Source organism: Pelodiscus sinensis, chromosome 29 (genome assembly GCF_049634645.1).
Source record: "Pelodiscus sinensis isolate JC-2024 chromosome 29, ASM4963464v1, whole genome shotgun sequence".
NCBI classification, from domain to species: domain Eukaryota; kingdom Metazoa; phylum Chordata; order Testudines; family Trionychidae; genus Pelodiscus; species Pelodiscus sinensis.
Window position 1 is genome coordinate 8,720,088 of NC_134739.1, and position 26,819 is coordinate 8,746,906.

At 56.6% G+C, this 26,819-nt stretch overlaps 1 protein-coding gene across 4 annotated transcripts; it reads left to right on the plus strand.

Annotated features, from left to right (window-relative positions):
- The first annotated feature begins 5 nt into the window (after positions 1-5).
- EZH1 (enhancer of zeste 1 polycomb repressive complex 2 subunit) lies at positions 6-26,793 on the plus strand. Of its 4 annotated transcripts, XM_075911488.1 has the most exons (20): positions 6-152; positions 2,552-2,672; positions 3,900-4,028; positions 4,884-5,003; positions 6,301-6,421; positions 8,180-8,353; positions 9,594-9,696; positions 13,618-13,781; positions 14,558-14,649; positions 15,014-15,194; positions 16,012-16,208; positions 17,336-17,427; positions 17,927-17,967; positions 18,354-18,479; positions 19,639-19,817; positions 21,550-21,645; positions 22,523-22,604; positions 23,375-23,455; positions 23,748-23,832; positions 24,567-26,793. In XM_075911488.1, the coding sequence occupies exons 1-20, from the start codon at positions 52-54 to the stop codon at positions 24,625-24,627; spliced, it is 2,346 nt and encodes a 781-aa protein (XP_075767603.1). In that variant the 5' UTR covers positions 6-51; the 3' UTR covers positions 24,628-26,793. The 4 variants fall into 4 exon arrangements, 2 of the variants coding, with proteins under 2 accessions (XP_075767603.1, XP_075767604.1); XR_012898053.1 differs by lacking the exon at positions 24,567-26,793 and having other exon boundaries at positions 21,550-21,640; positions 23,748-23,806; XR_012898052.1 differs by lacking the exon at positions 24,567-26,793 and having other exon boundaries at positions 22,523-23,072; positions 23,748-23,762.
- Positions 26,794-26,819: the final 26 nt, after the last annotated feature.

The following is a 26,819-nucleotide window of genomic DNA, read 5'->3' on the forward strand; positions in this document are numbered from 1 at the left end:
TTGAGCCCGGATGCGGCTCTGAGGGAGGAGCTTCCTGGAAGTGGGCAGGGCATGCGAATGGCGAAGGGGCGGGGACATCTGGTTGGCGCAGGCGCAGAGCGGGGGGGGTTTGCTGCGGCCTCTCCAGGTCACCTGAGCGCGATGGATGAGGCGTGAGTAAGGGGGCTGTGGGGCTGGTCCCCTCCCGCGGGGGGGGCTGTGGGGCTGGTCCCTATTGGGGGGAGGGGCATGGGGGGGCTGTGGGGCTGGTCCCTATTGGGGGGAGGGGTATGGGGGGGGGCTCCGGGGCTGGTCCCTATTGGGGGGAGGGGCATGGGGGGGCTCCGGGGCTGGTCCCTATTGGGGGGAGGGGCATGGGGGGGCTCCGGGGCTGGTCCCTATTGGGGGCAGGAGTTTGGGGGGCCCTGGGGCTGGCTCCCTTCGGGGGGAAGGAATCTGGGAGGTCCAGGGCTGGTCCCTATTAGGGGGAGAGGCATGGGGGGCTCTGGGGCTGGTTCCCTCCCCGGGGAAAGGGGTCTGGGGCTGGTCCCTATTAGGGGGAGAGGTACGGGGGGGTTTCTGGGGCTGGTCCCATCCTAAGGAGATGGCTGCTATGCGCAGGGACCTCTGGAGAGCAGATATATGGGCTGATTGCCCTGTGGGGAGGGGCCTGTGGGGTCTCTGGGAGACAGTAAGCATGGGGGCAGACCGATTTGTCTGGGGGCCAGTTGCACCTGGGTCTGGGGTGGATTGGTTTGGGGTGCATCTGTGGGATTTGTTCAGGGATGTTGGGGATGGGAGGCTTAGGGTATGTGTTGGAGATGAGGGTGGTAGGTGCTGGATAAAAGGATGTCTGTGCATTGGGGAGTTGCTGAGCCAGGGGTCAGATTGCTGAGTGCCATGGCTTTGATGCCAGCGAACAGGGCGGTACCCTCACAAGTTGTATTTCCTTTATTTGAAATCTGTAACAAAAGTGTGTGTCTGAGCAATAAGTGTCTGTTGTGCTTTTGGCATTGTTCCTTTGCTTCCTGATTTACCGGGGCTAGGATACCGGCGGAAGCCAAAGGATGCTCCCCGGTGCCACACACTGTGCTTGTGGCTGCCCCTACTGCCGACTCCTAAACGCACCTTTGAACATGTTGTTTCTTTCTCGGTTTGTGTTTATTTTAACCCCATCACTCACAGGAGGTTTATTTCCGTGGTGCCACTAGCCAGATGTGGCTATTTGGCCGGTTGTGTGTGGCTAGTTGGCTATAGCAGTAGTCACTATATTATTTACATTTTCAGAATAATGTGGCTAGTTCAGTATAGATGTAGCCACTGTAGTTGCTACCGCTTCAGACAATTCTAGACAGTAGGGAAAGCTACCCATGGTTTTTTTTAGGGGGTCTGGTTTCTTAGATTTGATTGGCAGCACCTCTTATAAAGGAGCTGTTTGAATGCTGGAGAAATGTCTTTGAAACTATTCCCCAGGGGGAAATCGGACAGTTAATCCCAGCGGATGAAAGGAGAACAAACATATAATCCTGAAAATGACTTGTATGCATCAGAATCCAAATTGTCCAAGGACTTCTGTATTATTACAATGGGATCTGGTCTGCTTGGCTAGCAATGGAAATGATTCCCTGTGTATCTCTGGGCTCTTAGATGAACTGGAATGACAGTCATGTGGGTTCAATGATTAAATGGAATTTAAATCAGGTTTGCACGTATAGTTTGCATGAGATCAGAGCTGTGTTTTGTGTTGCTGCATTGTGTGTGAGAGACATACCTCTCCTTCCATTAGATAGGAGAGCAGGGTCATTCACAGTGCTGTGGCCTGGTCTGTCACATGCTTGTTGTGATGGTGTGTCCCACCTTTAGACTAGATCCAAATGAAATATGCAGACTTGGCACTGTGTGAACTTGAAGGGGATTTAACGCTGCAAAAGTATGTTTTGTAAACCTGCAGTTCCTGGGCACAGCCCCAGAGCTGCCTCTTGGTGTGCGCAATTGGCTCTTGGTTTTGACTTGTGCTACTTCAGAGAATGTTTGGGGTCTTTAATGAACAACCCTCTGCTACGCACTCCTGGCTTACTCTGTGAGGAAAATGCTGTGAGGAAAATGCTGGCTGGGGAAGGGAGGAGACCCAGCTTACCTAAGGAGTGTCATTTGGAGGCACAAGATGTGATCCCGGTCTGTGTATAATGAAGTCAATGTCAACATTGCCTTGAGTTTTACTGTCCCGGGCAATGAAACAGAGGAGCTGTTCAGAATATTTAGGCGAAAGGAGATCACCCAGGTTCGTGCTTTTGGGACCAGCTATCCTAGGGGCACAGATAAGTGAGGCCCCTGCATAATGAATGCTCTGTCCTGAACACACAGTGTCCTCTTGGCTCTAAGAACTTTCTGTGCCTCTTTTACGTACTGTTTGCACTTTAATTATTCCTTAAACAAACAGAACCAATGTAGCCTGCGCATGCAGTTCCCTTTTTTGCCAGATCCTTTGGTGATGCATTGAGAATCCCAGCACATGGTTTTCGTTAGGAAGCTCCTTGTGTTTGCAAAGTGTGGGTGCTGTTTGTTTTTTCAGGAAAATGGAAATCCCAACTCCTCCAACATCTAAGTGCATTATTTACTGGAAAAGGAAAGTCAAGTCTGAATACATGCGTCTTCGGCAACTCAAGAGGTTTCAGGCAAACATGGGAGCGAAGGTAGATGCCTTCTCTGGGACCAATCCCCGTATGTATAAGCAGGAAAATATCAAGTAGCAGTAGGAAGATTATCTGTTTCTGGCACTGTTGTGATGGCTGCTGGAACACTGTGTCCAGTTCTGGTGTCTGTAATTCATGAAGTATGTTGGAAAAATTGGAGAGGGTTCAGAGAAGAGCCGTAGGACTGGGCCCTGTGGAAGTTTTCCTCTAACTGATCACACTGCTGTTAGACTAGATTGTGATTACTGTCTGCATGGGGCTATAGAGGAGTTGACTCTCTGACGCAGCGCCTCCTGCTGGTCTCATTGGGAATTAGCTCTTCTGCCGCTAGAGCACCCCCTGTTGACTGGTGTCTTTGCCCTCAGTTACCTGTTTTCTGTGCTATTTCAGGCCCCATGTCCCTTCTGGCCCATGGTGCCCTTCCCTCAGGGTACTGCCCTGCACTCTGGGGTCGTCCCCTCCCAGGGAACCTACCTTGCCTGAGTGACCTACTGCCAGTCATCAGCTATCCCCTGCCTTAGGGCAAACTGCAGTCTGAAATGACCACTAATTATTGGCAAGGGGATAGGATCCTACTGCCTCCTCCTGCTCTGGTTGCCTCCCTGCAGCCCTGGTACCCTTCATCCCTGGTATCAAGCCTGCAGCCTGGGCGTTGGGTCAGGCCAGAGCTCCCCAGCTCTGCCTGCCTTTCCCCAGCACTTCTCTGTCTCAAGCATCCTCTCTAGCATCCCAGGTAGTCAGGTCCCTTTTGCTTTACAGCTGAATCTAGAGTGAGCTCCTCTCGTCCTTGCAGTCTTTTATAGGGCCCAGTCTGGCCCTGATTGGCTGAATGCTCCCTGCCCTAATTGGCCAGGGTCATGCAAGCCTCCTCTGGCTTGCCTGTAACTCTCTCCCTGCTGGAGTGGGCTACAGCAGCACTTCAAGGACACAAATAACCTTTCTCTGGTGTTCCTTGTGTCCAGTGTTCTGGGCACTAGTCTGGCACTGGAGCGTCTAGGTTCAGGTCTCTACTCTGCCACAGACTTTCCCAGTGACCTTGGGCCAGTCCTCCTGAATCTCAGTTCCATGTCTGTAAAATAGGAACAATACCCTTCCTCGCCTTTGCTGAAAGTGGCACCTGGGTTGACTCTGCAGCCTGCTGAGTGTCACACATTCCCAGCAGGGATTTCAGTGCCCTGCGTCTAAACTTGCTTTGAGGAGTGTGAGCACTTTTCTCTCTCATTCCAGGCTCTGTTTGTGACCAATTTCGCCAAGGTTCAAGAAAAAACTCAAATTCTGAATGAAGAGTGGAAGAACCTTCGGGTTCAGCCGGTCCCGCTTACGAAGCCAGGCACCGGGCACCCGTTCCTGAAACAGGTACAGGGGAATGAGGAGGAAATGGCAGGGCAGCTACATGAGCTGATTACAAGCCAGGGCTTTGCAGGGAAGGCTGCAGAGGGCTGTGCCTTTCTCTTACCCTGCCACGTACTCCACCCCCAGGCTGCAGCAGTGGGGGGCAAAAAGAAAACACTGCAGCTAATGTCTAGAGAGGAGGAATGTGAGTGACTGGGAAGCTCAGCAGATCAGTAGCCGTACCTAGGAGACAGGATCAAAGTCGATGTTCCCGTCAGGCAGTCACTGTCTGGGATGCCATTTAGAACGTCATAACCACACTGGGTCAGACCAAAGGTCCATCTAGCCCAGTGTCCTGTCTTCCAACAATGGCCAACACCAGGTACCCCAGAAGGAATGAACAGAACAGGGAATTGTCAAGTGATCCCACTTCTGACACCCATTACCAGCCTCTGACAAACAGAGGCTAGGGACACCCTCCCTACTCCATCCTGGCTACTAAGTATGGATGGACCTAACCACCATGAATGTATCTAGTTCTGTTTTGAGCCCTGTTAAAGTCCTGGCCTTCACAATATCATCTAGCAAGGAGTTCCACAGGTTGACTGTGTGCTGCATGAAGAAAATCTTCCTTTGGTTTGTTTTAAACCTGCTGCCTATTAATTTCATTTGGTGACCCCTAGTTCTTATGTTATGGGAACAAGTAAATAACTTTTCTTTATTCATTTTTTCCACACCAGTCATGATTTATAGATGTCTATCATATCCCCCTTTAGTCTCCTCTTTTCTAAGCTGAAAAGTCCCAGTCTTTTTAATCTCTCCTCATATAGCACCCGTTCCAAATCTCTCTTACTGTTCCTGTGTTTGCTTGTTCTCCAGTGTACCATCGAGAGCAATTTTCCTGGATTTCCAAACCAGACCGTCTTCATGAGGTCCCTAAATACAGTAGCGTTGGTGCCTATTATGTATTCCTGGTCCCCGCTTCAACAGAATTTCATGGTATGTGAGAGCGCCTTGTGATGTGAACCGAATAATGTGTCATCCCTACGTGCCGAAGGCTGCAGTTACAGCCTTAGCTTGCTCCCTTTGCGTCTCCTGCTGCTCCCGAAATGTGGAAGGAAACGTTTTCATCTCGTGTTATGCTGGGTCCCTGATAGAGCTGGCTCGCCGGCTCCTGCTCCTTAAATCCCCAGGGCTGGCCAAGCCTGACTGTGCCTTGCAGGATTCAGTGCCTGACTCTAGGTGTCGACTTGTTGCTGAACTGTGGAATTGTTTGTTTTTTAAAAACGAACTATTCCACAGTGAAATTAGGCAGCTTTGTGCCTGACCCCTCCCCCCTGGCCTTGCTGCTGAGGGAACAGGATGGTGCAGAGAGATTGCAATACACTTTCTGGTGCAGCATTGATACTGGGACCTTCCTGCCTGCTTGGTTGAGAGCCAAAGGTCAATCTGGAGCTAAACTGCTCCCTCTTTGCCATTTGCTTGGTGCAAGAGTGAAGATATCAGACTTGCCTGCTTCAGTAACTCCCTAAGGCCAGTGGGAAGCAGCTGTCGCAGAACGGAGTGACACCAGAAAGTCCAAAACCTGAGTGTAGCACTGGATTTTTCTGAGTGCCTTTGTCCTCTGGTGTGCTATGGATAAGAACGGCCAGACTGGGTCAGACCAAAGGTCCATCCAGCCCAATATCCTGTCTGCCAACAGTGGCCAATACCAGGTGTCCCAGAGGGAGGGAACACAACAGGTAATCCTCATGTGATCCCTCTCCTGTCATCCATTTCCAGACAAACAGAGGCCAGGGACACCATTCCTACATCCTGGCTAATAGCCATTGATGGACCTAACCTCCCTGAATCTATCTAGCTCTTTGTTGAAGCCTGTTAAAATCCTAGTCTTCACCACATCCTCTGGCAAGGAGTTCCACAGGTTGACTGTGCATTGAGTGGAAAAAGCACTTCTTTTTTCTGAGTTTGAGGAGTTTCCGTATGGTGTGCCAACCCAGTTCTGTCCTGTGCCAACCCAGTTCTGTCCTATGCCAACCCAGTTCTGTCCTGTGCCAACCCAGTTCTGTCCTGCTCACCAACACCCTGATATTTGACCCCTTGCTTGACTTTCTCCTGCATCTCTGACTGTCTCTAGGCCCTGGAGACACAGCCCTGCTATTGTGGGTTACAAGCAGAGTCCCTTGCGGTGGGGCAGGGGAGCAGTGGGTATCTTTGCAGGACCGTGGGTGAATGAGAAGGCGTGGGGTCCTCTGGCTGGCTGTCAGTGAGCACTAGCTGCCTGCCCTGTTTGCAGGTGGAGGATGAGACCGTGCTGTGCAATATCCCGTACATGGGAGACGAGGTGAAGGAGGAAGATGAAACCTTCATTGAAGAGCTGATTAATAACTACGACGGGAAAGTCCATGGCGAGGAAGGTAACCCGAGTCCAGGGGTGCTCTCTGGTTCCCACTCAGCTTGCAGGCTGGGGGCACGGTCAGGGTGGCTGAGGAGCCAAAGAGCAGTAGTAAGGACCATCCGCTGCTGAGGGGCCTCTAGACAGGGAGCATGTAACGCAAGCGCGCCGTTGCTGGTCGACCCTGTCCCCCTGCCCCCGCCGCGCCAACCTCCCATGCCTCATGCAGGGCCTCTCCTGAGCAGCGCTGCCACGTGTCGAAATGTGACAGGTCTCCATTAAAGGCGGGGGAGCCCAGCGAATTCATTTCACTTGGGACCTGAGCCAAGACTTGAGTCCAGTGAAGAGCCTGCTGTAAGGTGTTCCTGACTCACTGCTGTGGTGCCTCCTGCTGGCTACTCCAGGAACTAGCGCTGTCCAGCCTCAGCACGCCCTCTCCTGGCAGCGTCTCGCCCACTGTTACCTGTTTTGTCCATTCTCCACCCCTGGGCGGGACCTGCGTCCCTCCCTGACCACGGTGCCTTTCCCTCACGGTGCTGCTCCATGGCAGTGCCCCACACTCTGGGGTCTTCCCCTCCCAGGGAACCCCAAGCACCTAGACCCCACTGCCAGTCGGCATCTAGCCCCTGCCTCAGGGGCAAACTGCTGTCAGAAATGGCCACTCATTGGCAAGGGGGGTGGACCTGCTGCTTTCTCCTGCCATGGCTGCTCCTCTGCAGCCCTAATACTGCCCTGGGCCCCTGTCACTGGACCTCAGCCTGAGGTTAATTCAGACCTGAGCTCCCCTGGCTCACTCCTAGTGTTGGGGTAAGTCTAGACTACATGCCTCTGCTGACAGAGGCATGTAAAATAGGCTACCTGACATAGTCAATGAAGCAGGGATTTAAATATCCCCGGCTTAATTAAAATAAAAATGGCCGCCGCGCTGTGCCAGCTCAGCTGATCGTCGGCACAGCGCGCGAGTCAAGATGCGGATCGGTTGACAAGGGAAGCCTTTGTCGACCACTCCTGTAAACCTCGTTTCATGAGGCATAAGGGAGTGGTCGACAAAGGCTTCCCTTGTCGACCGATCTGCGTCTTGACTCATGCACTGTGCTGACGATCAGCTGAGCCGGCACAGCGCGGCGGCCATTTTTATTTTAATGAAGCCGGGGATATTTAAATCCCTGCTTCATTGACTATATCAGGGTAGCCTATTTTACATGTCTCTGTCGGCAGAGCATGTAGTCTAGACATACCCTAGGTGAGCAAGTGGCTAGGTCCCTCTTCCACCAGAACCAGAGCAAGAGTGAGCTCCTCCTGGCCAGCCATCTTTTTATACAGCCCTGCTGGGTTCTGATTGGCTGCCACAAGCCCTCTCCCAATTGGCTCCCAGCCTCAGCCCTTTCCCAGGGCTGTTTTAACCTTTTTCATTCCAGTGCAGGGCAGCCACCTGATCACACCCGAGTATTTTCCCACAGAGCTGCCTAGCCCTGCCTGGAGGTAGGAAACACTGAAAAGCCGGCTTCCGCCCCATGCCCCACATGGCTTAATTAGTGAGTGTCTGTCTCTAGCAGTTACTGCTCAGCTGGGAAGAGGGGCTGGCTCTGTTGTTCCGTGTGTTGGCTGCCAGGTGAGATTCACAGATGCACAGTTGGCTTCTCCCCCACGTCCCCAAACACGCCCTGCCTTTGCCAGGTCTAGTCTGAAAAGGCAGCTGCTCCTCCCAACGCGGTCTGTCCTGTGGCCCACTGGAAGGCTGCAGCCTGCCCATGCAGCGGCTGGTCTTGCTGTGTTTCAGAGATGATTACAGGCTCGGTCCATATCAGCGATGCCGTGTTCCTGGAGCTCGTTGAGGCGCTGAATCAGTATTCGGACGAGGAAGAGGAAGGATTCAACGATTCGGAGGGTAAACAGGAAGATGGGAAGGAGGAGTTGCCGCTCACAAGAAAAAGAAAGCGAATCACAATGGAAGGTGGGTTTGGCAGCAGAAGCTGGGACGGTGTGTGGCAGGCTCCATCCTCCGCAGCAATCCCTCTGCCCTTCAGCACTCCTTGTGGTGATGGCTACTCAGGGTAGTGCTGGGTATTCAAAATAAGATGCTCAGTGTGAGCTGCGCAAATTGCGTTTCTCATTTCGATGTTATTTCAAAATACCTAATTGTGTAATTTGGCGCGGTCTGCACAGCGCCGCATTACAAAATAGCCCGCTATTCCGAAATGTCCCTTACTCCTTGTGGAGACTAGTGAGCCCGAAATAACAGGCTTGCTGTGAAAGACATGGGGCAGCTATTTCGGGATACTCCGGTATCCCGATATAGCGTTGCAGTGGAAATATAGCCTTAAAAATCTGCAGTATGTCCTTGCACCATCTGTCATGCTAGCTCGAGTATTTCCTTGGAATGGGTTGCCATAAAATAAATTAAATAAGTTAATGGAGATTGCCTATCTCCTAGAACTGGAAGGGACCTTGAAAGGTCATCGAGTCCAGTCCCCTGCCTTCACAGCAGGACCGAGTACCATCCCTGACAAATTTTTGCCCCAAATCCCTAAATGGCCTCTGCAAGAAATGAACTCTCAACCCTGGGTTTAGCAGGCCAATGCTCAAACCACTGAGCTATCCCTCCCATAGTATGTCAGGGGAGGATGCTAAAACAATGGGATTTTCCTGTGTAATCTCAGGAAGATTTAGGGGTTTTATCGTCTCGGATTGCTGTATGTGGGGCTCTGGGTGACGCCCTTAGCAGGGAATCTCTCTCTAAGCTGCAGACTCCAAAGTATTGTCTCTAAGGACCAGACAGTCGCAGCGAACGCATCTCGCTGGTATGTTAGCCTGTTTATGAAACATCCAAGAGGAAAACCCCAGGCCAAGCAGAGTCCAGCTTCCCTAAATCCCCTCTGGCATTTGAGGAAGGATTTTCATGCCCTCAGTCCTCTGGCAGCACCAACAAGTAATTTTCCCTTTCAAATCCTCAATGAGACTTGCTGGTGTGACTGGAGTTGGAAGGGGTAGGCACACTGGAACGGTGTGTTCCTTACTCGAACTGTTGGACGAACGAAAGGTTCTCTGTTGGATGCCTCTGTGATGCTCTCTCTGCCTTTTAAAATGGGATCCAAAGTGTCCATTGGAGTAACGCGAGCCCTTATGGAGCCGTTAGAGGGAAAGGCGCTTTTGAGTCTTGCTAAACTCAGGAATCTTCTGTCATTTTGGTTTAGGCAGCAAAAAGTGTTCCAAGAAGCAGTTCCCAAACGACATGATCTTCACTGCTATTTCCTCAATGTTTCCTGACAACGGCTTCGCAGACGACATGAAAGAGCGGTAGGAGGAGTGCCTGCTTAAATCGTGCAGAACCAATTCCAGCGTCTAACAACGCTACTTCCACACATTATAGTGTGCTAGTCGAACAAGTGCAGTAGACCTTGTTCAGAGTTCAGGGAAACTGCACCGGTGCCGTCACCCACCCCCGGTGGTCCTTCTAGGGCTCCCAGCTCCTCGGCTGTCACCTCTCCTGTCTCTTTCCTCCTCCTGATGGGTTTTTCCAGGCTGCACAGGGCCCTTCCTATGCTAGGAAATCCTCCCCAGTAAGCCAGACTGCCTTAAAGGCCAAGCACTGTGCTTAGCTTTCTCTCTGGAGGCAATAGCTGCGGTTACACGTCCCCACGCTCTAAGTAAGCACATTTGTTCTTCAGGTGAAAGCATTACAGAGAAGATGTGCTAAAAACAATCAAAGAACCTAGCCATGAGCAAACCCTTACCAGAGGTCAAGCCAGCTCCAGCCTGGAGTTTTTGTGGGCGATAGTCCTTCAAGACCCATAGCTGGGTTTCCCCCAGGGTCACAAGTCCCAAATTCCAAATCAGAAGAAGTATGAATATGTGGTATACCTTGACTTTAGCAAGGATTTTGATACGGTCTCCCACGATATTCTTGCCAGCAAGTTAAAGGAGTATGGATCGGATAAATGGACTGCAAGATGGATAGAAAGCTGGCTAGACTGTCGGGCCCAACAGGTAGTGATCAACGGCTCGATGTCAGGTTGGCAGTCAGTTTCTAGCGGAGTGCCCCAAGGATCTGTTCTTGGACTGTTCTCAGCGGTGGCAGATGACAGAATGAGGAGCAATGGGCTCAAGTTACAGTGGGGGAGATCTAGGTTGGATGTTAGAAAAAGCTATTTCCCAAGGAGAGTGGGGAAGCACTGGGATGGGTTCCCTGGGGAGGGGGTGGAATCCCCGTCCCTAGAGGTGTTTAAGTCTTGGCTTGACAAAGCCCTGGCTGGGTTGATCTAGTTTGGATTGGTCCTGCCATAGGCAGGGGGCTGAACTTGATGACTCCTGAGGTCTCTTCCAGCCCTGGGATTCTATGAATATCTCAGGCCAGGCCTACGCTAAAGGAGAAGGTTGAATCAAGATGCGCAACGCCAGCTACGTTAATTATCTAGCTGGAATCGATGGACCTTGATGTAAGTTTCCCTGCCATCGCCACAGCAGGAGGCTGATGGGAACAAACGCTCCTGTTGGTTTCCCTTACTCCTCACAGGAGCAGGAGTGCCTGCTGCCGATGGGGGCACCCTCTGAGTTCGATTTAGCGGGTCTTAACCGGTGTTCCCTCCACCACTTTCTGTCCTTGAATTTTCTTTTGGGCAGGTTGAAATTTCTTATGTGCCACAGCAATATTGAGGCCATGTGTGGATGTGCACCACCAGTACAAACAAAGGCCACATATAGACAAGTGCACGTTTCAGTGAGCTTGCAAATAAGGTTTCATCCTACAAAACAGCCAGCATCACACCTAGTACTTGCTACTGCTGACTCTAAGAGCCAGAACTCGACCACATAGCGAAGATCTGGCCTTAACGTAATACAGTTTCTTCTTTTTAAACCCTTGTACTCCGAGTGGCGCATAGGTCATCAATTCAGTTTACCGTGTATTAATTAGTAACATAGGATTTAACAAGAAATCATTACGTTCAGAGTCTTAGATATCTGCAGCACTCCAAAAAAATCTGTTAAAAGAATCTTTTTCTTTCTTGTCTTAAGCCATTAACGCCTAGGTAAACATTTGAAATGTAATCACGCAAATGTCCTCCTGGCACGCACTCTCACAAACACCCCCATGCACCCTACTTTCCCCCCTCCTTCCAACTCAGACAGAGAGGACTGTAGCAAGTGAGTCCAGACACCCCAAACAAACTGCACCCTGCCTCCAACTCACTTCACAGATGCCAGCATCCACCCACTCTCTTTTTTTCCCCCACCTACCCCATGCAGTCAGCCCCTTACCTCCCCCTTCCCAGCCCAGGAGGTTGAAGAAACTGCTGGGTTTCTGCCTCTCTCTCTCTCCCTCTCTCTCTGTGTCTCCTTGGGCAGATGGGACTCTCCAAACTCCCCTCAGACTATTCCACCTCCCCCAGCCACTCAATTAATTACTCATTCCCTCCTTATCTTGCCTGCTTATCTCATCTGCTTATCTGCTCTGGGAGCTCTCCAGCTCAACTTGTGGCAGCTCTGTTGAACTGCTGCTAACAAATGCCCCGCCCTCTGCCAGTCAGCTGAGCTCCCTGCCTGCGCAGGAGCTTTGAACCTCTGAGCGGGGCTCAGAAAATTGCTGTACAGTTGCACAGCTTAGAGGGAACTTAAGTCTTGACTAGACCCACTAAATCAGGGGTGTGCAAAAGGGCCTCCGTGGGCAGCATCTGACCTGCAGAGGCCCTGCTGCTCCCCCGCCCCCAGGCCAATTAGGCCCTGGGGGGTGGGGGAGTGCGTGAAGCCTCCTTCCATCTTGCCAGAAGCATGTGGTGCTTTGAAGAGCCACACACTACTCAGAGGGCGGGGGCAAAGCAGAGAAGGCTTCGCATGCTCCCCCTCCCCCAGGCCCTAATTTTCCCTGCCAGGAGATGAAAATACCGGACACCTGGCAACCCTACACACACGCTCAGCAACCGGGCCCAGCCCCCGGCCCCTTCCTGGACCACCTCCTCCCCACTTACCTGGTTCCTGGAGCTCTCTTCCTGCACAGAGTAAGAAAACAAGATGGCTGCCGGCAAAAAAAAAAAAAGCCTTAAAGAGGCCATGCTTTCCGTCCCCCAACCCCCCCTTCTTATTAATTGTCGGGGTCCTTTTATTTTCCCCCTCCCCATCAACTTTGGTCTTCTCTCCGTCCCCCTCCCATTTCTTTTTCCTCAACAGTGTTTTTTTGGGCAGGGGGGCGTGTTCAGTATTTCTGGTTAAACCATCTGGCAACCTTTTTCCTGTGTGGTCCCTGGCAAAAAATTATTGCCCACCCCTGTGCTAAATTGAATGCTGGAAGATTGATTGTGGCAGCGTTGCTCTTCCTCTGAGTGAAGACATGGCCTCAGTCTTCCCTTTCTGTAGCATGATCTCGTGTACCAGATGAACAGCGAGCAGTGGCTCACCCTTGGGGTATAGTTTCAAAGGCTGGGGTTTGCATAACCAGAGGTGGGGAATTTGCATTTATCCTCCCCTATATATTTCCCCTGGAAAACCACGTCCCACTGTTCCAAAAGCCCATTTTTGTTAGGCCCATTATTCTGTGAAGTCTATTGAGCCCCCTGGAGGCGTTATGTACAACCCTGGGCCATTCATTTCATGCATCCCAAAGAAGCTGACACATAATTCAGTTAGGTTCCCAAGGTATCTCAAGCTATTGCTGTTTCTGTCACAAACAGTACTTGGTCTCTATGGGAGTAGGGAAATGCTGTACAAGGACTTCCGGGGAATAAGAACCTAAGAGCGGCCGTACTGGCTCCGACCAAAGGTCCGTGTAGCCCAGTATCCTGTCTTTCCACAGTTGCCAATGCCAGGAGCCCCCAGGGGGAATGAACAGAACAGAGAATCATCAGGCAATTTCACCCGTCACCCATTCCCAGCTTTTGGCAAACAGAGGCTAGGGACACCATTCCTACCCATTCTGGCTAATGACCATTGATGGACCTAACCTCCATGAATCTATCTAGCTCTTTTTTGAACCCTTTTAAAATCCTGCCCTTTGCCACATCCTCTGGCAAGGAGTTCCACAGGTTAACTGTGTGCCACTTGAAGAATAGACTGAAAGTAGCCTAATGGGCGCTTGCTAGGAGAAACCCGAGCTTTGGTAGTTTCATCATCCTGGACTCAGTCCTGTTGTGTTGAGTTGATCAGCGCACAGAGCTGAGCAGCTACTCGCAGTGGCATAGGGCAGTGTGTCCTGCTGCTGGTAAACACGTGCACTTTTTTTTTTAACAGATACAGGGAGCTAACGGAACAATCTGATCCGAATGTGCTGCCCCCCCAGTGTACCCCAAACATCGATGGGCCGTATGCAAAGTCAGTCCAGCGGGAGCAGTCCCTGCATTCTTTCCATACGCTCTTCTGCAGGCGTTGCTTCAAATACGACTGCTTCCTGCACCGTAAGTTGAGACGCAGCTGGAAACTCCCTGGGTGATTCTGCTGCCCACACTCCGGATTCCTCTCCCGGGAGGGCGCCCCGGCATTTCCTGAGGTTTTGCACTGTGTGGCGTTGAAGTGCTGGAAAGCCAAACGTCTTGTTCAAAGAGGCAGTGAGGTGCCTCGGTGCATCCTTGTATTCTTTGTAAAAATGGCCACTAGCCTGTGTCTGCCCGGTCAGACGGGCTAGCCACACTAGGCGGGCAGCCCTAGCCCTGTGGTGTGTGTGACTGCCCAGCAGGCATGGTTTTCCTCTTCGCCAGTGTAACCACCACCAGGTGGATTTGAACCTGGGACCTCTGAAGCTTAGTATAGGAGCCTCTACCCTCTGAGCTAAAAGTCAGCTGTCTCCCAGCCCATGCTGTAGAGGTCTCTTGGTCCTAACCGTTGCTGTGGTCTAGGTACCACTTGCATTGCTCAGTAACCACACTAGGTGTGTGGGTTACACCAGCACAGACCTGATGCGCGTTCCGCTGACACCTCGCTGTGGTCTGACACCTTCCTGTTTGCAGATCAAGTCTCCTTTGTGGGTCGGTAGAGTAGCCAGGGGACGTGGCTACAAAGTTCCCCGGGGAAGCAGGACTCCCAGTTGGTGCCCATGGTGGCCAGTCGGCGCGGCGCTTCAGTGCCGTTCGCCAGGCGTGCGAGGCCGTCCGCTGCCTCTTCCACTGTGGGGGCGAATGAGCCTCTTGACTGGAAGGTGCCTGGCACTGACATGATGAAGGTTTGTCTGTTTCAGCTTTCCATGCCACTCCTAATGTCTACAAACGGAAGAACAGAGAGATCAAGATCGAGCCAGACCCCTGCGGGTCAGACTGTTTCCTCTGGCTGGTAGGTTTCCGGGATTCCCTCCTGCCTTTGGTGCCTTTGTACCGTCCCAGCAGCTTCCTGGGTCAGACAGAGGAGCTGGTGAGCACCAGGCCTAATCAGAACCTCCCCTGAGACCTGCATTAATGACCCTCCAGATGGGGGAAGGGTGGAAGCACAAAGCAGTGGAGACGGGCAAGGGGAGAGGGACCAGGTTACAGGGTGAGAGGCTCGCCAGGCCGAGTCCCACTGTGGTGGAGGCTGCAGGGGTTTGTGGGTCCCTCAGGCGGAGGCGTTTCACCCACAGAGCGGAGGGCCCCTGCAGCAGTGCAGAGCTCGGGGCCTTCCGTGCCCGCTTGTCGCCTGCCACGCGCCTGTCTGTTTGCAGGAGGGAGCCAAGGAGTTTGCCGTGCTGCACAATCCCCGGTCCAAGTGCTCAGGCAGGCGGCGCCGGAGGCACCCCGTAGTCGGCACGTCCAGCTCCAACCCCTCGGGCTCCTCCTTCGCTGAGGCCAGAGAGGGAGACAGCGACAGGGACACGAGCAACGACTGGGCCTCGAGTTCCTCAGGTAACGGTGCCTCGGGGCCGCCACTGTCCCGTAGCCCCCTGCTCTGGGGAACGAGCCCCGTCGTGACCGCAGGCTCTGCACCGCCACCGAGCCCTGCCGTGGGCGCTTCGGGTTGGCGGCTTGCAAGTCCTTTCGGGCGCTCAGGAGGTGAAGGGCACGAGCCCGACCCCTCCACCCTGCACGCTTGGCCCTGGCAGAGCAAGCCGCCTGGCGAAGCGATGCAGTTCTGGGCCTCGGGGCTCCGCCAGGGCCCTGGCACACACCCCAGGCAGCTGGGGAGCCCAACCGCAGCGTAAGAAAGGGGCGGCCAGGCTGGCCAGCGTGCAGAAAGCGTGGGCGGCGTCCCCCTGCAGGGGTGGGTTGCTTGGCAGCCACGGATACATTTCCTTGTTGGTCCGGGCTGCAGCAGGGTCACCAAGGCAGGTTCTGGCTGCTCTGGGTAGCCCAGCCCCTGCCCCTCCTTGGCTTGGCCAGAGCGGCAGCAAACGGGCTCATGAGAGCGTCCCCTTCGATGCATGGATCGATCCACAGGGGCCTGCCTGGTCCTGTGTGTCAGGTCCCCCGAGAGGCCCTGGGGGGGGGGTGCTGCCCTGTGAGTTGTGCCGTGGGGTGCAGGCAGGGACCATGGGATGGGGGCACAGCTCAGGTCGCTGTCTGTGCCCCCCGCAGGCAGAGCCGCAGGGTGGTTCTGGCCTGGGCGGGAGCTGCACAGGGATTGCCCAGGCTGGAGTAAGGAAGTGGCAGGCTCCCCAGCACGGGTGCCCTGTGTCCTGGTGGCCGCCCTGACGGCTGTTTCCTGCCATCTGGCTCTTGTTAGAGGCCAACTCCCGAAGTCAGACCCCCACCAAGCAGAAGGCCGGCCCTGCCTCCTCCCAGCTGTATGTGGCGGACGCGCCGCAGGAAGCCGTCGAGTGGACGGGGGCGGAGGAGTCGCTCTTCCGCGTGCTCCACGGCACCTACTTCAACAACTTCTGCTCCATAGCCAGGCTGCTGGGCACCAAAACCTGCAAGCAGGTATGGCCTGGCATCCTCGCATGGCCGTTGGGCGGGGGGAGGGAGTCTTGGGGGCCACACAGAGACCAGCGGAAACCCGCCTGGAGGGGCCTAGTGAGAAAACAGGTGGCTGCATGGCTTCCTCGGCGTGCCACTCCTGTTCCCTCGGCTCTGCCTTGGGGGATGCCGGCTCAGCTGCCTCGGCTCTGGTAGCGTCCCGCACCCCTTGCTGTGCCCGACTGACGTCTCCACGCGGGCCTGCAGCTTCAGAGCAGCTCGCTTTTCCTGGGGAAGCCCCACGCCCCTGGCTTCTGCCCCACTGGCCTGTCCGGATTCTCTGCAGAGCTGAGGGTTTGGTGCCGAATGCTTGTGTGTCGTGACTGTTCAGTCTGCCTCTGCCAGCCCCCTTGGCTCTGGGCCGGCCTGACCAACAGCTGCACACTCCACAGCCTTTGCCTGAGGAAGAAGCGGCCAGGGAGTTGCAGGCCTGGGCCTGGGTTTCCGCCGTCTCTCCTCTTTCCCGGGCGGGGCCAGCTTTTCAGAGGGCCTCGCGTAGGGGGCCGGCCAGCTCCCTCCCGGCCTGCTGGAGGGGGCTTTGTGTGTGCAGAAAGCAGCGGGTGGTTTTGAAGGCCTCTGGAAATGCTGCCCTCACCTGTTAACACCGGCAGGGTCACTTGGTGTGTGTTCTCCCAGCCTGGGTCCCTTTGGCTGCCCTTTGGGACTTTCCCATCTCCCTTCCGAAGCAATAGAGACCCCAGAGCCGTAGGCGCCTCCCGCTGTCACTCATCCGCCTGGGCCCGGTTCACACCTGGGCGTGGGACCCGCCACGAGGAGCAGCCGCAGCCTGCGTGGCCGGAGAAGGGCCCAGCTCAGACTTGGTGAGAACGAGGCTTCGCCGCTCAGCTCCTCTAGGCACGTCAGGGTGGGGCGGGGTGCGGTGCTGGCAGCCCAGCCAGCTGCAGCCTGGCGCCCGTTGCCCACAGCTCTCCCTGCCGTCCCGCTGCAGCCGCCAGGGGTCGTGCTCCGCCCTGCGCACGGGCTCTGGCCAGAGGGAGGGGTTTGCTTTCCAAGCGAGCGGCAGCTGCAAACGCCATTGGCTCGGCTCGGGCTCCCCCGCTACGATCTGAGCGCGCCGAACTCCTCTGTAGGTCTTCCAGTTTGCGGTGAAAGAAGCCCTCGTAATGAAGCTGCCGACCGGCGAGCTCATGAATCCGTCCCAGAAGAAGAAGAGGAAGCACAGGCAAGTGCTTCCAACGCGGCCAGCGCCCCCACGTGCCCGTGTTGCGGCCCAGCCCCGTCTGCCTGGCACCTGCTCATGCGCCCCGTCCTCCCAGCCGCTTGTGCTGGGAACTGGCCCCTCCGCTGCTGCTGCGGTACCATGGACCCTGCTAGCCAAGGCGGGGAGCGGCTCCAGAAGCTGCCTGGGACTGTCAGTACCGGGCGCTCCTCTCCAGGCCGGGTTTGAATCTGGTTGGCTGCTAATTGGCGTCTCGTGGGCGTCCTCTAATCTGTCCTGCCGAGCTGTTGTCTTCGGTGGTTTGGAGTTTGCCCCAAGGTGCCTCTCTCCTCGAGGCCTGACCATGCCCTGCACAACCTCCCCTCCACAGCCGGCGACTGTTAGCGCACCGGTGGGCTCTCGCCTCTCCAGTGGCTGAGCTAACCGGGAGCCAGGCGCTCTGTCGGGTGCCTCAGGGAGACGCCCCTTTCCCACAGCGGCTGTCTCTGGGTTTCTCTTTCAGGCTGTGGGCTGCTCACTGCAGGAAGATCCAGCTGAAGAAAGGTAACATGCGGCGCCAGCCGTGCTGGGGGGTGGGGAGGGCTGCTTGCATGGCCTGGGTTTGAGAAGCACCAGCGCACTGGGTAGCCCGAGTCTTTCGAGCCTGGCTTGGCTCACGTTAAAATTCCCACCCACCTGGGGAAGTTTTCTATCGGCCTCATCCCAGCAGCAGCGTTCTGGGGCGGGCTCCGTGCCACCTGCGCCCTCTCGTTTTGGCGCACGGCCCGGGGCGGTGACGGGCTTGAGCTACCCAGACCGTGCGCTGCCTGCCCCCTGCTGGCCGAATTGGAACCGGCATGCGCTCCTGCTCCGGAGCCCAGGAACTCCTGGTCTGTGTGTGTGTGCCCGGCGTGGGTTGTAACCATGGCTTCCCCCTTTTCTTCCTGTAGATAATTCAGCCACCCAGGTGTACAATTACCAGCCCTGCGACCACCCCGACCACCCCTGCGACAGCTCCTGCCCCTGCATCATGACTCAGAATTTCTGCGAAAAGTTCTGCCAGTGCAACCCGGACTGTAAGGACGCCACTGGGGCAGCCGGGCACAAAGCCAGTCACCCTGCCACCTGCACAGTCGCTCATGTGCCCCTTTTCTGCAGGGCTCAGCTGGGCTTTGCTCGCTGGGTGGCGGTGGGGGAAGAGGGCAGAGTCGGGAACACGCCTGCCTGCTGCTGCCAGCAGTGTTCTCTTCCTCTTCTTCCCCCCCCCCCTTTTGCAGGGCTGTCTGCGGCCTTGGGGCTGAAGCCCCTGACAGCCCTGGTATGTGTTTGCTGTGGCCGAGCCCCAGCGCCGCTTCCCTTTGTTCCCCCAGGGTGCGGGTGGGGGTGCTGGCAGGACAGCTTTGGGCAAAGGCTGACTGGCCTGTCTCTGCGTGGGGGATACTTTCTCAGCATGCCCCAGGGAGCCGCTTGCGGGTTCTCACCTGTTTGTCTAACCCTGGCTCGCCCCCTCGGTGGGATGGTCGGGGACCCCCCCCCCCCCCGCCTACCCCCACGTGGTGGTCCCTTCTAACCCATTGGTTCTGCGACCCTCCCAAGCAAATCCCCGGGCTCACTCGGTGATGCACCCAGCCCCCCAGACCCTCCGAAACATACCTGCCAGGGATTACCAGGTTCCCTCGTCCCCAGGGGAGAGGCTAGGTGGCTGCGCTTGCCTAGGTGCCGCAGCCCTGAGCTGGCCTTACAGGAAAACCCCGGGGTGCGGTTAGGCACAAAACAGGGGTTCAGAGACTCGTGGGGAGCGTGGGAAGATCGGGCCCTCGTGTAAATCTGTCCTGCGGGTTGGAGTTAAAACACGTATCAGCCCAAACCGCGCCAAGGGCCACAAACAGACGGGCCATGGGCCCACGTGGCCTGTGGGCCTCGTGTGGAGTAGCTCTGATCTAGACCATGCGTGGTCCTGCCGGGAGGGCAGGGGACTGGACTCGACCTCCCGAGGGCCCTTCCAGTTTAGGGTTCTGTGGTTCTATGTGAATGTCTCTCCCGCATCCTTTGACGGCAGCTGGGAAAGGACTAGGTTAGGTGGGGTGGGTTTGTCAGGCCTAATAGGCAATGCAGGGATGGCAGAGGGCCCCCTCCCGCCCCAGGCCCAGGGCATGTCCCGGGACAGAGTCCTGGAGATGGAGGCCAGCCGGGATCCCCCAGCCTGACCGGTGTAATACGGGCATCTCGCTGCAGGTCAGAACCGCTTCCCTGGCTGCCGCTGTAAGACCCAGTGCAACACCAAGCAGTGTCCGTGCTACCTGGCCGTGCGGGAGTGCGACCCGGACCTGTGCCTCACCTGCGGGGCGGCGGAGCACTGGGACTGCAAGGTGGTCTCCTGCAAGAACTGCAGCATCCAACGGGGCCTCAAGAAGGTACTGGCTGCGCCCCTACCCCAGGGCAGCGCGGCTGGAGAAACCCCAGCCCTGCTGCTCACTCCCAACTGGGCATGACCCGAAGGGAAGCTGAGGGCGGGGGCGGGGCAGGCCTGTTCCCCAGGCTCCTGAAGGGTTTTCAAATTCAGAGGCGGGGTTTGAACTGGGAATCAAGGAACGGCCAGGGTTAGCAGAGCCCCCGGGGCCTGGAAGCCCAACTGAGGCTAAGCACGGGACGGGGCAGAACTCGGGAAGGCGTCAGAGCCGTAGAAAACACATCCGGGTTTGTCATGGCTCCTTTCCCACTCTGGCACAATAAATGCAGACGTGGGGGCCAGCAAGTGTACCCCAAAACCTTATCTACCAGGCTTCAGTATAAAGCTTTCCCCAAAAATCTTAAAAACCCTAGATTTTGGGGATAGAATCTCTGTTGCCACCACCCAAATTAATGAAGAAACCAGGGGAGAGAGCATTTGGGAAAATCTCACCCCTAAAGTAAAAAACAGGACACCCCCATTAACCAATACCAGGTTAATAAAAGGAAAAGAGAAAACTTTTATTGTCACCACACTATTCCTGTTGCAAGCATAACGATTAGATGGAAAAGGAACAAAATAATACACTCATGGGCTACGTCTAGACTGGCAGGATTTTCCGGAAATGCTTTTAACGGAAAAGTTTTCCGTTAAAAGCTTTTTCGGAAAAGAGCGTCTAGATTGGCACGGACGCTTTTCCGCAAAAGCACTTTTTACGGAAAAGCGTCCGTGGCCAATCTAGACGCGCTTTTCCGCAAAAAAGCCCCGATCGCCATTTTTGCGATCGGGGCTTTTTTGCGGAAAACAAATCTGAGCTGTCTACACTGGCCCTTTTGCGCAAAAGGACTTTTGCCCGAACGGGAGCAGCATAGTATTTCCGCAAAAGCACTGACAATCTTACATGAGATCGTCAGTGCTTTTGCGGAAATTCAAGCGGCCAGTGTAGACAGCTGGCAAGTTTTTCCGGAAAAGCAGCCACTTTTCCGGAAAAAGTGGCCAGTCTAGACACAGCCATGGAGTAACTTCATGGGCCTAGAACTTAGTTAAAAGGAAAGCCAAAACATTTTTTAAAAAGTGCAGACAGCAGATCTCATACCCAAACCATAAAACAATAAAACCTAACGGATTTATCTAAACTTTTCCCTACTTACAGAAAGTGAAGAAAAAGTCTTTTCTTGGAGGGAGACATAGTGTCTGTCCCCCTCAATAGCTAGAGAGAACTCCTCAGGGCAAAAAAGGGAAAAACCCAAATTCCTTTGTCCCAGTTTGAAATTCCTGCCTACATTCCTATTGGCCACTCCACCTGGCTAGGTAAGGGACATTGTTAACCCCTTAGTCCCCAGGCTGCTGGCTAACCCTTATGATCATGACAGGGTTCAACAGAAGTAATGAATCAACAAGGGAAGTGGGTGTAAGGCGCCGGGGGCTACACATCACAGTAATGGCTCGTAGCCGCCCTTCCATCCTCACAAGACTTGGGCATGTAGGGCCTGGCGTGATGGGGGCCTAATCCTGGTCAAAGATCCAGGACACAACAGTGATAGCAGCAGGGCACGAAGGGGCAGGGGAGTCCACTCCCTGGGGGGCTCCAGGGCTTGTCTGCATGATGTTGGGGGGGGGGGGGTGAAGGTTTCTTTTCCTGCACACGCTGCTGGGCAGTCGCGCTACAGACTCAGCCGAAATCTCTTGCTCTCTAGCACTTGCTGCTGGCTCCGTCGGATGTCGCCGGGTGGGGCACGTTCATCAAGGAATCTGTGCAGAAGAACGAATTTATCTCTGAATATTGCGGTGAGGTTGGTGCTGCTGTAAAGCCATCTCGGCCTGTCTCCGCAGGGTCCGGGGTGACGCTGACACACCCAGCTACTGTTGCGTTTCATGGCACCGGTTAACGAGCAGACCCTGCCCTGGAGCTTGGGGTGCACAGTTCAGAAAATGAGGGGTTTGGAACGGCTGCCGTATGAGGAGAGATGAATGGGTCTGGGATTTTTTGGCTTAGAAAGGGGAGGGGGGTATGCTAGAGGTCTATAAAATCACGATGGGCGTGGAAAAAGTGAATAAGGAAAAGTTATTTACTTGGTCCCACAAGAACTAGGAGTCACCAAATGAAATGAATAAGTAGCAGCTTTAAAACAAACACAAGGAAGATTTTCTTCACACAGCGCACCGTCAACCTGTGGAACTCCTTGCCAGAGGAGGTTGTGAAGACCAGGACTTTAACAGGGTTCAAAAAAGAACTAGATACGTTCATAGAGGTTAGGTCCATCAATGGCTGTTAGCCAGGATGGGTAGGAATGGTGTCCCTGGCCTCTGTCAGAGGCTGGGAATGGGTGACAGGAGAGGGATTGCTTGAGGATTCCCTGTTCTGTTCCCTCCCTCTGGGGCATCTGGCACTGGCCACTGTGGGCAGACAGGACACTGGGCTAGATGGACCTTTGGTCTGACCCAGCGTGGCCGTTCTTATGCTCACGTGGCACGTAGTTAATCGCTAACAAGGATTTTTCCAGCTTTTCCCCACCCTCACAGGTGCGCAACCGTGAGGGAGGCTTCCATTAATAAGCACGTTGGCCTTTGCTCGGCCAGCACCTCTGTGCTAGAGAGGGGGGGCTGTTTCCTGGTGTGGAGAGAGCCCCGTCCCTGCAGGACACAACCTAACTCCTGCCCGTTTCCCAGCTTATTTCTCAGGACGAGGCCGACCGGCGGGGGAAGGTCTATGACAAGTACATGTCCAGCTTCCTTTTCAACCTCAACAATGGTAACGTCTGGTCGGGGCCTGGGCTTCCTTAGCGCCACTCGCTGCGGTGCCCCACGAGGGCAGTGCCCGGCTGTGGGGAGGGAGGAGCCGGCAGCAGCAGCGCCTGGAGGAATCTCCCAGGCTTGACGCCGGCTGGGTCCAGGCGCTGTGCTTTTGGGGTGGCCTGGGATCTCCTCCCATTGCCGCAGCTCCTGGATGCCTGTCTCCGCAGTCCTGGGCCAGGCCGCTTTGTGCTGCCGCTGTCCGAGCTCCCTGGAACCGCCTGGCACTTGGCAGCACCGGGGCTCGGAATTCAAATCTAAAAAGGCAACGCTGCGAGCCCCAGGCTGGGGCTGGAGCACAGCCGGGGCCTGAGGGATTCGTGTCCCGGGCTCACGGCTCAGCTCCGGGCTGTAGGAACGGCCAGCGAATGCCCGGAGGCTCTGTGGAGATGCAGCCAAGGGACGTGAGTCCGTGACAGGCTTTCAGGTGAGCTGGGGGCTTTGGCCCCAGTCGGCTTCTGCTCATAAGGAATAAGTTCTTTATGGCAAAGGCCTGCTGGAGCCCTGGAGGTTTTTGTGTGCCCAGCTCTGAAGAGTGAGGAGGCCAGTTGAGTGCGGAGGCCATGGGCGCTGGCTGGTCTGGCTCTGGGGCAGGGGTATCTGCTCAAGCAGCTTGGGGAAGGGGTGGGGGGACTGGGAGGGGGTGACATGTAGCCAAGCTCTGGCGTTGGGGCGGGGGGGAGGGGTATCTCACAAGACTCACCGTTCTGTGGCTTCCTTTCCTAACAGATTTCGTGGTTGATGCCACCCGCAAAGGAAACAAAATCCGCTTTGCCAACCACTCGGTGAACCCCAACTGCTACGCCAAAGGTGAGCGCACCGGGGCCGGGCCGGGACCCCCGGCTGCTGCTCTGAGGTGCCCTGCAGCCCTCGGGAACGTGGGGTCCCCTGAGCCTCTTGGAAGAACCTTCTGGGTCTGAGCGCTCTGGAGGGGGCCAGGTGGTGGGTTGCCCGGCCCTGCCTTGCAGTTGGCTCCTGTCTGGTCTGCTTAGTGGCTAAGCCTGCTGGCCAACCACCCCTCGGCCATTCCCCCTGTGCTCAGACAGGCGCTGCCGCTGGGCCCTGGTGGGAGCCTAGCCCTCACCCCTTTCCTCTGCCGTAGTGGTGATGGTGAACGGAGACCACCGGATAGGAATCTTTGCCAAGAGGGCTATCCAAGCGGGGGAGGAGCTCTTCTTTGATTACAGGTGAGCTGGGCTGCGAGGAGTGGGAGAGCGAGGAGCGGGGCCGGAGGAGCGCGAGGTCAGGGGAGTGGGAGGAGCAGGACGGGAGGAGAGGGAGCGGGGCCAGAGGAGCGCGGGGCCGTGAGGAGCGGGAGCACAAGGAGCAGGGTGGGAGGAGCACGGGGCCATGAGGAGCACGGGGCCATGAGGAGCGGGGCCGGAGGGGAGCGGGAGTACGAGGAGCGGGGCGGGAGGAGCGGGAGCAAGAGCAGCAGGGCGGGAGGAGCGGGGCTGGAGGGGAGCCAGAGCACGAGGAGCAGGGCGGGAGGAGCACGGAGCCATGAGGAGCAGGGCCGGGAGGAGCGGGAGTGGGAGGAGCGGGGCCGGAGGGGAGCGGTAGCACGAGGAGCAGGGCGGGAGGAGCGCGGGGCAGTGAGGAGCGGGGCGGGAGGAGCGAGGCCAGAGGGGAGTGGGAGCACGAGGAGCAGGGCGGGAGGAGCAGGGCCGGAGGGGAGCGGGAGCAAGAGCAGCAGGGCGGGAGGAGCGGGGCCGGAGGGGAGCAGGAGCACGAGGAGCAGGGCCGGAGGGGAGCGGGAGCAAGAGCAGCAGGGCGGGAGGAGCGGGGCTGGAGGGGAGCCAGAGCACGAGGAGCAGGGCGGGAGGAGCAGCGCGCAAGGAGCGGGGCATTCGTGCTCGAGGGAGACGGTTGATAGAGGCTGCGAAGGAAATGACTTTGTGTGCGTCTCCCTGTCTTGCAGGTACAGCCAGGCCGATGCCCTGAAGTACGTGGGTATAGAAAGGGAGACGGATATCATCTAGCCCCCCTGCCGGGCGGATCCCTTGCTGCCGCCCCCTCTACGCACTGCCATGCTCCATGCATCCATCCTTCCTGCCCCTGGTCCCTTCGCTGTGTGTCACGGGGGCTCCCTTCCAGCCAGGTGCCTGGGAGCAAAGCCCAGGGGAGGAGCAGGAGCCAGATGCAGGTGGGGGCGCGGGCCCTACGTGGGGTCCGTGCACTCCTGGGCTGGGAGACCAGTGCCCAAGGCCGTTGGACAGGAAGGAAGAAGACTGGCCAAGAAACGCTCTGCCTGTTTCTAAACCTGCCTGAGCTACCAGCAGCGTGTGGCGCCAAGGGCCTGTCGCACCCTCCCCCCTCAGCGGACTGAGCGTTTAACCCGGGGGCATCTCCGCGGCTACCTCTCGATTTCCATCCGTGCTGGTGGCTGGGCTACGGGCACATCAGCCCTGCCTCCCTGCAGCGCGGCTCCAGGCATGTTGCCGATACAGCAGGCGATGGAGCCGGGAGAAGCCAAGGGTCAGTCTGGGGTGATATTGCCGATGGTGGGAGGGGGCGGGACCCACGAGGCCAGCTGGAGCCCCGGTTCTTACCTGCCAGGCTCTGCGGAACGACGCCTATTTCTGCCTCTTGCGTGGGGTGGGGCCTGGTGCCACCAGCCACAAGGGCTCCCACCCACTGCACCTGGCTCAGGCACCCTTGGCCCTTCCTGGGTCGAGCCTCCAGGTGGGTGGGCTCTGCTGGGCGGGCCCCACAGGCTCTTCTCAGCCCTCGGGGGTGCTGTGTTCTGTGCAGCTGAGGCGAAGGCCCCGGCTCAGACACTAACCCCCGTCCCCGCAGGGCTGAGCAACCGCAGCGGCTGCTGCTCCGCTCCCCGTTGTAGCAAGGGGTCGGCAGCTCCTTGTGGAATGGCCCCAGCCTGCAGCCATGCCAGGCCTGAGCCACTGGGCACTACACCACCAGCCAGGGGGGTTGGGGCAGCCAGGCCGCGCAGGCCTGGGGGTGGATGCGGAGTGGGGCTGGATACGTGGGGTCTCCCAGGTGAGAGCAGAGAGCTGCTGGCCTACAGAGCCCGTGCCGCAGCATGCAGGTGTTTTTCTGCCTGCCCCGCACTGGGCTGCATGCTCCAGCATCACATGGTCGAGCCAGTCCATTTCCCTGGGACGGGCTGACCCCTCGGAACCCGTTAGGCACTTTACGAGCCCCGTGGAGCCCCGGCCCTTGCACAGAGCCCCTCTCGGGCTGCGGTTTTCCTGCTGTCGGTGCGCTGCTGTGGCCGCGGGCAGCTTGGTCGCCCCAGGCCCTGTCCTGGCAGGGCAGCCCCGAGGGGCAAGCTCTGTCGCTGGTTCCTGGCCTGGAGCGCAGGGCTGGGCTCTGCACTCTGCACTCCATGCACAGCAATCAAGTGAGCACTTTAATCCCCCTGCTCGCCAAGAGGCCGGGCCAGGGGCAGCTCTGGGTTTGAGGACACCTGCCAGCCGAAGTGGCGTATGTTCCCCATCCCCCTGGCTGCGGGGTTCTCAGTTGGGACAGCAGGGGCGTGTCCCAGCCCAGGAAGCAAAGCAAGGGGTGGCTGTTGGGTGGGGAGGGCCAGGATGTTCTGGGGCTGAGAGAGGGCAGGGCCCAGCAGCCCGGCTCAGCTCCAGATCTGCACAGAACTGGGGTTTTCTATTGGACGGGTGAGTGTGTCCTCAGAACTGAGAGCCCAGGGCATGGCCGGGATCGGCCTGTCAGCCCAGCTCAGGCCCTGGGGGCAGGTGAGTGGGGCTGGAGGCCTGACACCGTTTGCTGGCCAATGCCATGGGATTAGACAGGGGGGCTGCTGTCAGCATAGCCCCTGGCCAGCTGCCTGAGCACTGTGGCTCTGTGCCCCGGGGGCAGGAAGGCCGGGGTACCAGGCTCTCCAGCCTTTCTCCTGGCCCCAGTTTGGTCCTGCTCTCGAGCTGTTACTAGCAGCTACACTGGGCGTAAGACCTGCCCTGCCTGCATTTTCCCTCCCTCCCTGGGGCTGACCGGGGCGTGTGCCTGGGCCCCCTCGTGTCTGTGTGAAACCAGCCCCCCGCTCATGACTTGCCCCAACCTCGCCCAGCGAGAGGCTTTGTGTCTGTGCTCTGCTGCCCCTGCTTTATATGCACTTTAAAACTCATGTGGCTTGTCATCTGTGTCCTAATAAAGTGGTAGTGACTGTCCTGCCAGCCTCCTTCTCTTCGCCCTG